The following is a 12,597-nucleotide window of genomic DNA, read 5'->3' as shown; positions in this document are numbered from 1 at the left end:
AAGGAATTATTAAAGTATATAATAATAATTATAAGAAAAACAGCAAATTATAAAATATTTATAAATAATAACAAATATTAATGTGGAATAAAAAAACCCCAAACACCACACCCCTTCCGCTAAAGGGGGGAGGAGGCTCAAGCTTACAATTCTAGCACGTTTTATTTTGTGTAAATTTATAAACAACAATCCTAGTCACGATTGTCACATTGTACAGCACATACCAATACAGTTGCAAACAGAACTCCACGCAAAACTAAGCGCTAACAGTAGCTTGAATCACTCTTCCTGCGATTGTCATATCTAGACTAACAGTATTACACTAACACTGAAGGAAAAATAGTTCACTATAAAACAGTGATAGAACATTTTTATAAAATATATTCCATTCCAATAGCTTCTCTACATACTGTATACTATAAAACTCTCCCACAAAAATTAGTGTCTTTAAATATACATATTTAATCTGAACTGCACCAAGATTAAAAACAATTAAAAATATCAATGATTTTTTTTTTTTTTTACATTAACTTCACAGTATTTGTTTGTAGTAGAAGACAAATCCAGTGTTTAAAATGCAGAGCAGGACCGTTCCCTACGGAGACAGTAACCACCCCACAGAGAAATAGTTTATGAAGAGACAAGTGTTAAGTGTGCCATGTTTTAGTACTTCTCCGTAGAGCCATGAACCATTTTGAAAACATGCTCCAAGCTATTGCAACTTAAAAATAAGAGACACACAGAGAGATAGCCAAAAAAAGTCACCTTAAGAACAAAAATAAGTGCAAACATTTCTTTACTTTATAAATTCAAGCTATGAGGAGTGGGAACACAAATACCAGACTATGAGAACAGCGTGTTCATGATGTAGTCAAGAATGAGAAAGTCTTTTTTTTTTCCTTATTTAAGAAAAAAAAAACCAAAACAAAAACAACTTTTGCCCCATATTCACTGCAGTACAGAGCATGCTCATAGCATCAGTTTAATGAATTATTTCTATACTAAGATCAGACACAAACTTGTTTCAACTTTTCCCTGCTCCATACGCTAATGATGTTCTTATGGCACATCCTATTTTATGATCTTCTAAAAAAATAAAAACACACAGTAATTGAAGACTGAAATGCAAACAAAAGTGTCACAAGAATGCAAAATTAAGATTACCAGCTTCAGTAATGCTGACTCTACATTAAACTCTTTACATGTTGCTCAACATGCAAAACCCATTGTTATAAAATTTAAAGTGAAGTGTAAATTAACTAGTTTTGAAATAGATTAACAGTAATAATTCCACTTCAAAAACAAAAACAAAAAAAAATCTAATAAATACTATATCAAGTATCTTCAGGAGAAAAAAATAACTTAATTTTAGTAGAAAGAAAAATAACTTAATTTTAGTAGATTTTGTTCAGTGCTATTTCCAATCACAGCAAAAATAAAAAAGAAAAAAAGAAAAAACTGATTAAGTAGAATAAGACCACAGTACCAAAGCCACTTATGTTCAAGATACAGTACTCTCCCACAACTTTCATATGTAACAAGTTCAGCAAAAATATTTTACAGTTGAGAAATCAGACTGAAAACAAAACCCAAAACTATAAATAAAAGCAAAATTTCACATTACATGTACATTCATAGTTTAAGAGATGAATAATAAGAAGAGGCTGTAACAAGTATATCCTGATTTTCTTTAAAAGAGGAAGTACTTATTAAAAAAAAAAAAAGTCAATCCCATATTATTTATGTAGGTAGTGCTCAGTTTTTGGACCAGAGGGGGAAAGGCATTGGGAAGTTTTTTCTTCATAAGATACAATACAGTATTTTAAGCACAACTTTTTAAAATAATCTAACTCAGTGCTTCAAATTCATTTTAAAATAAATGCTTAAGTTTCACAAAACAACTCCAGGAGTGTCAGGAAAGCTGGTGAAGCAACGCTAATGCAGCAGAACGACATTCAAAACCCCCAGATATTATTATTATTATTATAGTTCAGTCCCATGTACATGTACCTTGAATGGGTAATTTGACTGGAAGGGAATAATCTGATATCCGCCGACATGCACAGACCAAAGGATGCTCTATTAGGCAAGAAACTGAGTTATCTGGAGTAAAACTGGCTATAGTTACAGGCAGCCTCAAACAAACTAAGAGGAAAAAAAAAAACCCTAAAACAAAATACTCCACCTAAAAATACCCCCAAAAACTTCCCCTGAAAAGGTGGGACACGGGGGAGAAAGTTAGGCCACGCTTTCCCTCCAGCGGTTCGTCTTCACGCTGCCCCTTCGAAACACCGCTGATTGCACGATCTGGCTCAGAGGGATTCACCAACTTCACAAAAAATAAAATAAAATATAATTTCGTGCTGCTATTTTAGCACGGCAGCAAACTTTTTGGACAAGACAGCAGGGCATCTCCTAATACACAAGGTACGAGTCAGCTTGAACTAAGAAACCCCAGGAGCCTGATATTGGGAGGGGTATTTGGCCACTTTAGGGCTGCTGTCCCCTCCAAGGGGGACAGGATCAGCCTCTGGGTTTCAATATGGGAATGAAAATATTCACTTATCGTATGATTTTTTTGTATGTCTTAGTGTGCATCCTTAATGTTTTGGGAGTGAATACGCTGTGGACAGAAAGAGTTTTTCCATCTACATTCTATGCTCAAAAGTAGCTTTTCAGTAGGTCAAGCCCAGTGAGAAGAATGGGTGGGAGGGGAAAATTTAAGTCAAGTCCCGAGGCAAAAACTTCTCATTTAGATTTTAGGACCAACTGTGGAACTACACTAATGGAATAAAGAGAATAAAAAATGAACAATACTAAAGACGCAGCCAGGAATCCTCAACCCCTTTAAAATTTGGGCCAATTTAATGTCTCATCTAACCATAGAAAATAAAAGTACGTCTGCTCACTCTGAGAAGTGTGGACAAGTTTCTCTACACCAAAATGTATTTAAATCATAGTTCAACTCTTCAGATGATTCTCTGCAACACGCAGAGAGCATTAGGGGAGCTTAAAGGAATCCAAATTTTTCTCTGCAATTTGCTGATAATCTTTCTTCAAGCTAAAAAAAAAAAGAAAAAAAAAAAAAGAAAAACCAAACCAACAAAACCCTGACCACGAAGAAAGTACTTCCAGTGTGAAAACAGATGCTAAATCATTGCAGAATTACTTAAGATCATTTCACATTAATAATGTAACATGGGTGCGCAAGAGAAGACCTAAAGGACAGTGCTGGGTAGGGAGGGTGGCAGGGGAAGGTGGTAGTTGGAGAGGTGGAAGGATTGCATTGAAAGGCCTCTGGAGTGTATACCTCTGCATCTTTTAAAGATCATATACCTGAAGTGAATATCACCAAAATAAAATAAAGGAAAGGGGGGGGGAAATTAAAATTCAGATGCTGCCTTTTTTTCCTGTTTTGTTTTAAAAGGGCTGGGGGGGGATATTTAAAAAAAAAAAAAAAAATCACACATCTCAAACAACCAAGGACTTTACAAGGCCACAATGAAATTTGCGGATATGTCTGTACAAATCCCCAGACTGCGTGAAGCGTCTCTCGCACCACTTGCACCCGTGGGGCTTCTCCCTGGTGTGCACGACCGCGTGGCGGCTGAGGTTGTGGGAATACTGGAAGCTCTTTCCGCACTGGCCGCAGGTGTAGGGCTTCTCCCCCGAGTGAGTCCTCTCGTGCCTCTTTAACGTGTACATGCAAGAAAAAGTCTTTCCGCAGAGGGTGCAAGTGGGGACTGACCCGTCGGGGGACAGGCGGGTCCGGGAGCCGTCCTTGTCACGGAAGTGAGAGCTCAGGTGCAGCTGAAGGATGTGTGGGCTCGGGAACACCTTGCTACAGAGGGGACAAATGCAGATATGCCCAGGAGGCACGAGGACACCCGAGGAGATGTCCGACGAATCCATGTCGTCCTCGCTCTCGTCTCGCTCTTGATCTATATCCTCCTCTCGGGCATGAGAGCTGCCATTCCCCGCGAACATGTGTCCTAACCCTGTCACTAGGCTTTTGGCTGAATTCCCAAAATGCTGACTCTCTGGACTCCTGGCTTCACTGTCCTCCTGATCTGACAGCAAGTCTTGTTCATCTTTAACAAGTGGCTCGGTACCCTGCTGCTGGCTGTCGGAAGCCAGCTGTCCAAAGACATAGGAGGGGTGTAAAGAATCTCTCCCCGGCACGGGCTTGAAAGACAAATCCAGCGCACAGTCCACATCACTCGAAGCCAGGGGATGGTTAACAGACCTTTGGGACAAAGGTCCTGTGGAACTATTGACATTAGCCTTTGTTTTTCCAGCTGCTGCGGCGCACGGTTCTGCCTCTGTCGGCACAGAGCTGACACTTATATGATCAGAGGACCAGGCGGGGTGACTGCTGACCTTTTCTTTGCCTGCTGCTCTCTCGTATTCTGCAACGCTGAATTTTTGTTTGTTTCCTGGGTCAAACTCGTGGACCAGGGGCACTCCGGCGTCTAGAAAATGCTCCGCTTTCTCCAAACTAGCCGCCTCATCATTAATCTTCTCTTCCGGACATAATTCTTTATCTTTCAACTTGCCCTTGCAGACTTTCACAATGTCATACATGTGAAGGTAGCTCGCCGCAGCCAGCACATCTTCCACCGGGAGACTGTTGAATTCCAGCTTTCCCTCGTACATGAATTCGAGCAGCAGGCTGAAGGCAGGGGCTGTGACAATGTCACTGTTCAGATGCACAATATCCCTTTTGTCTAACTGGTCCCTGTAGAAAAGATGGAAGTACATACTGCAAGAGGCAAGAACGGCTCTGTGAGCTCTGAATTGAGCTTCTCCAACTAAAACAGTACAGTCACACAGGAAGCCCTGGTGACGCTGCTGACTCAGACACTGCAGCAACTGGCGGCTATGGTCTGGAAACTCCATTCTTCCTTCATAACCTGTTCAAAACAGGAAAAACTTGAATGCTACTGTAAACTAAAGCCTCCTAGCAGCTGTAACAAACAGATCGGCTTTTTGGTAACCCAAGCCAAAGAAACAGCCTTGGAGATAACGTTTACTGTTAATTGTCTGTAATAGTTTTATTAAGGGGGGGAGGGAAAAAAAAAAAAACCAACACAACATGCTTCTCATCCTTTCGCACCTGCTCCGAACAGGAAAAACTTGATTGTAAGTAAACAAAAGCTAGTAAAGCAGCAGCCCCTCCAACCTTTGTTTCTCCCAATAAGCACTTTAATAAAATTAAGCGGAGGAAAGCACACATACACACACCCCGAAAAGAAAAAGAAAAAACCGTAAACTCCCAGGCTGTCTTCCCAGCAACGCTAACTTGGGGCATCTTTTAATAAAGCATATTCTCCGCGTCACGCACACACACACACACATAGACGCACGCACATTTAAACTTTATCCTCAGTCGTTATGCACCGAATCACAACAAAACAGCGGCGGCTGGAGCGGCGGATCCGCGGGAGGGGGGCGCGGGGCGGGAGCGGCCGCGGCCCCCGCATGCGGAAAGGGGCGGGCGGGGGGCTGGGGTGGGGGAATAAAAGAGGGGGGAGAGGAAAAAGTTTCCCTTGAAGTTATTAAAAGCTAAGGAGGAAAATAAGCGTCGGCAGGCCGGCGGGAGGGCAGGGCTGGGGCTGCAGCCGGCTGCGTGCCGCGGCCGGGCGCTTACCTTGCGCGGGGCGCGGAGCCGGGCGGGCAGGAGGGAGCGCGGTGCGAGTGCGAGCGAGGCGCGGCGGGAGGGAGGGAGGGAGGGGGGAGAGCAGGGAAAGAGAGAGAGAGAGAGAGAGAGGCAGGCGGGAGGGAGGAGGAGGAGGGAGGGAGGGGAAGGAGGAGTGCTCGGTTTGCTAATTACACCGCAAGCTGGAGAGTCAGCTGCTCTGACTTCACTGCGATGGAAATGCTACCTCCAGCTGTGCGCCTTTTAATGCCATATGTTACTCCAAATCTCGCTACCAGCCAACCACAGCTTGCTGCCTTTTAAAGTTCCAGCAGCCCCATTTATAGCCCGCGATTAAATCCCACAAACTTGCCCCGAGCCCGCCTCCCCCCACGGACACTCTCACCACCACAACCACCACCCCCAGCACCCCCCTGCTCCGCAAACCGGACCCTACCTCCCGCCGCAAAGTTGCTGCTCCCCGCACCCCGCCGCGGTGACCTTCGCCGGTGCGAAGGGGTGTGTGGGGGGAGCACCGCGGAGGCGCTTTTGGGATTCCCTCCCTCTCCCCCCCCCCGCTCGCCCCCCCACACCTTTTTACACCCAACTTTGCGGGGAGGACTTTCCCCAGGCGGGGCGGCGGGTGTCCCCCAGCCCGCGTTACTCACCGGCGGGCGGCGGCGGCGCTCGGGCTCCGCATGTGCGCGGTGGCGCGGGCGCTCCGCGGGCGCGGCGCGGGGCTGGGGAGCAGGTTGTTCGCCGGCCGCTCTCGCGATACTTTCGCCGCCGCCGCCGCCGTCGCCGCTGCTGCTGCGAGCGGCGGGTGCGGGCGAGCGCTGAGGGCGCGCGAGGGAGCGCCGTGTCCCCGTCTGGTGCCACACAATGGCCCCGCCGCCCCGGCCAGCCCCGCCGCCGCCGGCCGGTGCGCGCTGCCGCCTGCGCCCTCCCCCTCGCCTCCTCCTCCCTCTCCTCCTCCCTCTCCTCCTGCCGCCGCCGCCGCCGCCGCTGCCGCCGCTGCCGCCCTCTCTCCCTCCCTCCCTCCCTTCCCTCCCGGCCGCTGCATTGGCAGCGCCGCCGTCCCGCTCCCAACTCCCCGCCCGCCCGCCCCGCTGCAGCCCGACGTGCCGCGGGGGCTGCCCCGCCGCGGGGACGGGGCGAGGGGCGCGGGGCTTCCTTCTCCCGACCCCCCCTTGCCCCCCGCCCCGAGGGGTTTATCTTTAGTTGCGCGCCAGCTGAAAAATCCCAGATGCTGGCGGATTTTTTTTTTTTTTTTCCAAGATGACCTTTTCGATAGTCGATTTGAATTTTAAATTTTAATTAGCCGTGATCGCATCAAAAGTGAGCGCCGCGAGTGAGTGAGGAGGAGGGTGCGGGGTCGGCGGGCGGGGTTCCCCGCCGCGGTTCCCCACCAAGGTTCCCAGCGCAATTCCTACCGCAGCCCGGGATCGGACCCGGCAAACGCCGCTGAAACCCACTGGGAAGCTGCGGCTGCCGGAGCCGCTCCGGCCCCGCTTGGAAGCGGCGAGGATGTCGCCGCTGTGGGTTGTCCCGGAGCCCCCGGGGCTGCAGCAGCGCCGGGAGGGGAGGCAGAGGCAGGGAGCGATGGATGGAGGCTCCGGATCGATGCTGAGGTTTTTGTTGCCCTCGGAAAGAAAAAGGGATGAATGTGAGAGTGCTGGTGGCTGCGGGGTAGTGGAGAGGGAGCGGAGCGGAGCACTGGGTTCTCTTCAAAGCTCTCCTGCGCACACCCTGCGTGGTGTCAGCCGGAGTCTCCAGCCCGTGCTTTAGCCTCCAACAAGTACAGCGGGGAAACTCCTTTCCTTTCCTTCCTCTAGGCTGCCTTGCCTGGATTGTAATATCCGCAAGGTAGCAACTTTTTAGGTATATATAGGCATTTTTTCCACAATTTTCCGTAATTTTCCACAGTTAGCACCTTAAAACGTCAGGTTTGTTGATTGGTATGTTTGTTACTAATTTAATCTGTTTCTTTGATGTGTTATCTTTAGGCTCTTTGTCACTGGAGTCGGGGTCTGCATCGCCGACACCACTTTTCTGTCACGAACCTCAACTGTTTAACTCCATTAGCAGCAAATGCCAGAATATTTGGGTGGTTTTGAGCGTTAATGATTGCATCGTCACAAAGCTCTTCTCAGAGTAATAGTATTTGGTAATACTGTCATTCCTACAGTTCGAATTGGAAAACTCCAGCCCAGAATGTGGAGGTGCCCTGCTCCAGCAAAAGAGTTAAAGGTCTGTCCACCATGGCAGACATGCTCCGGGAGCAGGAGCTGTGTCCCTTTAGAGACTGTATCATCCCACAGTCGCAGCCTGATAGTTACAGGCTCTACCAAAAGTGGAGCAATTTCTGCCCCAAAGTGCAAGTGCAGTTTCCATGAAGTTGCTTGGTGGATTTGTTAACTTGTGGAGTTTTGTTGCCTTTGTACACTGAAAATGTTAGGCAGAATCTTGTGTTCATATGAATTATGCTACTTGACAGAAATCCCTTATTTTATATAATTAATTGTTCATTTTGCCCTTTCCTCTTTAATAAATAAGTTGAGAAAAAATAAGATTACAAAAAGAAACAAGGTGTTAATTCCTGTTTGGGTGCTGTGAACTAGGTATACTGCAATCTAACAGTGTCTTATTTTTAGTAAACCAATTACAATTTCACAGTAAGTCTGTGGTCATTAGTGAGTTCGAAATGTCAGACAATACAAGAGCATTCCCATTTCTCTAAGTATCCATTTGGCACATTGCTGGCTTGCTTTTTCAGGACTCAGAAATACTACACTCAGCTTCACACCAAGGCAACGTTGGATACAATACAGGTGTTGTACTGATTTACCTACGGTTGTATAAAATACTGGTAGTACAACTCTCTAATGTAAACAAGCACAAAGTCATTACTGGAAGCAAGGCAACAGGAAGAACTGCCCCAGAAACTTTATTCCAAGAGCTCCTGCGTTTCTGACAGCCCTTGTGACAGCACAGTGGGGTAAGCAAACCATCTGCTTTCATCTCCCTGGCCCCTGAGCCCTTCTCAGGCTGAAGGCTCCCCTACTAGGAAGCCCAGAGGAGGCTCCTTTTTCAGTCCTTCCTCGAGGGAGCAGAGCCAGGCAGAGCTGCTTGGCCAAAATAGAACTTTCTGGCTGGTGTCCGTGCTCAGAAGAGATCACAACCACTGTGCTGCCAAACATGAGGATGGCTGAACGTGAACAGGGACTGATGGAAGGTGTTGGGAGCAACCACGGTGGGTATCTTTGTGCAGCTGTATGCATTCCTGGGTCTGGCTAAAACCCTTCTGGCCTCCAATAAGCCTTTTGCAGCTTATGGAGCCTTCTAGAGTTGAGCAGAAAGCCCGTGTTTAGGACAGAGACAGTAAAAATCAGTGGTGCTGGCAGGACTTCTACTTGCCAGGCAAGGCTAGCCCTGCTCCTGGTTGTTTCTGCTGTCTGGACACCAGCCAAAGCCCACAGAAATTAGTAGAAAAACCAACTGGATCAAGTCCATAAAGCCCGAGGACTCGCTTCCATTCTTACCCCTTTGATCCAACAAGAGTAGGTATTTACCGAGCGGGGCCTCTCCAGCCCTCTTTGTTGGCCAAATGCAGAAGCGGTAGCAACAGGTTTTTCATGCGATTTAATCATTTTCTCTCTCACCGCATTGGGCAGAAGCCTCTTTGTGTTTGTTTCTACATAATTTCAGTGCTTTTATGTTCTTTTTTTTTTTTTTTTTATAGGGCATCTTCTTTGTGATAGTCCAGTTGCGTTTCAGAGGGAGAGTCAGGGCCTGAGACTGTTTGATACTTGCAGGATTGAAGCTATTTTAAGTGCATTGGTCATAGAGAAGTTTATTTGCAGAAGTTCTTCCAAACTTTTTCAAAGGCTGTTTTATCCCTTGCAGACAGCAGCGGGCATTAGAAAGACTGAATGCTTCATTCCCTCCTGTGAAACTGTGAGGAATTTAACCCTAAAAGATGGTGGTAAGACAAGGAGCTGCCATAGGCATCCATGAAGCTTCCCCAATTAGCAATCTCCTCCAGCACTTACCCTGCAGTCAAATCCAAGGTCAGCATTTGGGGGGTTGCTCAGTTTGCAGTCAAGTCATAAAAGTGGGCACGACCTTCCCAAAGATCTTTTCAAGCACGTCATCCAAGACTCAAGAAAGCATTAACTTGCACTGCTGCCATGCCAGACATTAATCAGAGCATATATTGCAGACAGTCTCCTCAGCAGTGTGCTTATGTGAGTCGTATTTGTTTTATGGCTGTCCTGCTGATTTCTCCCTGATAATGAGACCCTGTGTGCACTGCAGTATTTGTGAGTATATATTGTAGCAGCCAGGGCAGTTGTCAAATCATCCTATCACATGGAGAGGCTCATGGCACTAAGCTGCATTTGTAAATTACATATCGTTCCATTTGCTGTAACGTTGTTATCAATAAGGCTACACCAATCCAGCAACGGGCATTAAAATCAAAAAGGACTCTGCAGAGGTGCCACTGGCACAGGTCACATTCGGCTCTGCAGTGAGAGCTTGCAACATCCCTGTCCGAGCCAGCGAGGCATTTAATATCACACCTGTACCTCAGCTCCCTTGTCAGTGGCTGGGCAGCAGCTCCTGCTCAGTTATTCGTCTTCCACAGTTGCACTCAGCTTGCCTAACCCTCAACTTCTGGTTGTTTTTGTGACAATCTGACGTGTTCTGGTTTTCTAGAAATGGTAAATGAAGGTAGTTTTTCAGCCTTTATAAATCCACTGGTTTTTTTTTCCATAAGGGGAGCATGCTTCTTGCTTTGCAGTGGTGAAGGAAATTGATATGGCATTGATAAAGGCACACTCTCTTCTTGCAGGTTTTTTTTTTTTCTTTCACACTTACTCGTCACCTGTATTTTAACATTGCATGGGTTTTCTTGGCCAAACTAATTTAAAAAATATAATACAATCAATCATGGTATCTACTTTTTAATATTTGTTTTATTTATTTATCAATGCCCAGGAAGGAAATCTGAGAGCCCACATTATAAATTACCAGGTGTATAGAAGTTTGTAGCAGGGTGTATAGAGAATGACAGTGAAAGGCCATAAATACCAGTGGACAGTAAGAGACAAAATTGGTGTCTGCTTTGGGACCAGACATAAGATTTATCAGACCCAGACAAAAGTCTTTAAATCAGAAGCTGATGTATCCTCAGATAAGCTGAGCAGCACTGGTAAGGTCCAGCGTAGAGTTACTAATTTCTTATTAAAGGAGAGGATTTAATTGGCGTTGCTCTATTTGTAAGCAAATAATACACTGTGTTAACAATGCACTTTATTTTAGTAACTCCCAGAAGAGAGCTAAATACTGCAAAAGTGTTTTGCTATATTAGGATGGGGAAATCTCAGGATGAAAATACTTACTAAGCAAAAACATAACCTAAAATAAAGGGTTTCATACTGGAGATGTTCTGATACAATTTTAGCAGCTGTTCCTCAGAATATGTTTTGTCTCAGGATAAATCCATTTTACCTCCAACTACTGCCCTGAGATTTGTAAGGCAGCAATCTGCCATACTTACCCCATTGTCTGCAAAAGGTCTCTTAAGCAGGATCCATTCCTCTCTTGGGACTCGTGGGGTTGGCTGAAATTATTTTTATGACAAGTGTTGTGTTCTTCATTAGATAAATCAGCAATCTCAAAGCATAAAGGATTCTGTCTTTTCCCACATCTGTGGCATATAATTTTGGTCTTCTCTTGACTTTTTCTTTTCCACGGGGTTTCCAAATCAACCCAGCCTAAGCACGTATAAGCACAAGTATCCCAGATGCCAGTTAAAATAAGAATATCCCAAACATCTCACTATTCTCCATTGCCCATACTAAAACCTTCATGTGTTACACAGTTCACATTGTCATTGCTACAATCTCTGTTGGTGGCCTGGGTGATACCCACTTCTGCTGTCTCAAACCCATTCTGATAGTTGCAGCAATCACCTCTACTATTCCTTTTTTATCAGGTACTGAATCAAAACCAAGCTTCTTGCTCCCACCTCCAAGAACCTCTGTAATTTGGAGTGCTCACACTGGCATCATCTTCTAACCCTGTTGCCTACCCTCCCTGAATGTTTTCTTCTTCCCTCACCCTGGTATCCTTTTTGTGCTGTTGTATTGGCCCCTTCAGCATGGGCATCTGTCTTGCTCTTTGCTATGCCTCAACATTGCCTTGATGTTGTTCACAATCTAGTCAGAGCAGTTGGGATGAAGATTTTGGTGGCATTGGATAGGAAGGATTTTGGGGTGAGTCAGGGAGCTGTGTGCAGAGAGAAGTTGGGCTCAGTGGGCTCCCTCTGCTTGATTCCTTTGGGAGCCTGAATTCTGAACCTGTGCCAGTGAGAGCATTCCAGCCCCAGGTATGGAGAGAGGGAGGCTGGGGAGGAGGAGAATGAGACAGACAATTTTTCTGGTCAAAAAGAGCTGCTGTCATCTCAGGGCTATACAGTAGCCATCTCACTGGTCGCTCCACTTCCCTCTGATGTATTCCAGGTGGAGGGGAAGTCCAGAGAATGTCATGTAAGAAATGCAAATAAAAATGTCTTTCTAGACTTCCTTCTCTTACGTACTGTCTGCCAAAACCTTTGCTCCCCTCTTTTACTATTTTGCCTATGGATGTGTTTTATGCTTTTATCTTGCTCTTCTGGTAAAAGAAGAATTACTTGCTGTGAGTTTACATAACTTGCCTTTTACTGCTCTGGAAATGAATGTGGAACTTCAGCCTTAATTAGACTTTCAGTGTAAGTTCTGTTTTAATGAATCACTGAAATATGTGAATAACATTAAGCTTCAGAGTATGGCTGCAGAGTTGGATACCTGAAGCTGATTGCTTGACTGGGTCTATGGGAAGACAAGCACTTAGTACCCAGGTGAAGGTGCAGTGAGGGGGAACAGACTCCCTGAAACCTGAGTAGGTTTGAATTT

The 12,597-nt window shown here is 45.9% G+C and overlaps 1 protein-coding gene and 1 long non-coding RNA gene across 3 annotated transcripts; one reads left to right on the top strand and one right to left on the bottom strand.

Annotated features, from left to right (window-relative positions):
• Nucleotides 1-143: 143 nt before the first annotated feature.
• ZBTB42 (zinc finger and BTB domain containing 42) lies at nt 144-6,541 on the bottom strand. Of its 2 annotated transcripts, none has more exons than XM_064659341.1 (2): nt 6,307-6,541; nt 144-4,913 (listed from the first exon to the last, which is right to left on the bottom strand). In XM_064659341.1, exon 2 carries the CDS (start codon nt 4,897-4,899, stop codon nt 3,472-3,474), a length of 1,428 nt encoding a protein of 475 aa, XP_064515411.1. In that variant the 5' UTR covers nt 4,900-4,913; nt 6,307-6,541; the 3' UTR covers nt 144-3,471. The 2 variants fall into 2 exon arrangements, with proteins under 2 accessions (XP_064515411.1, XP_064515410.1); XM_064659340.1 differs by lacking the exon at nt 6,307-6,541 and adding an exon at nt 5,651-5,748.
• Nucleotides 6,542-6,995: 454 nt separating this feature from the next.
• Nucleotides 6,996-12,224, top strand: LOC135416310 (uncharacterized). Its single transcript, XR_010431535.1, has 2 exons — nt 6,996-8,891; nt 9,545-12,224. It is a non-coding gene; the product is annotated as an uncharacterized LOC135416310 (long non-coding RNA).
• The last annotated feature ends 373 nt before the right edge of the window (nt 12,225-12,597 follow it).

Source organism: Pseudopipra pipra, chromosome 6, assembly GCF_036250125.1.
Source record: "Pseudopipra pipra isolate bDixPip1 chromosome 6, bDixPip1.hap1, whole genome shotgun sequence".
Taxonomy (NCBI): domain Eukaryota; kingdom Metazoa; phylum Chordata; class Aves; order Passeriformes; family Pipridae; genus Pseudopipra; species Pseudopipra pipra.
This window is presented reverse-complemented; position numbering and strand designations above follow the sequence as displayed.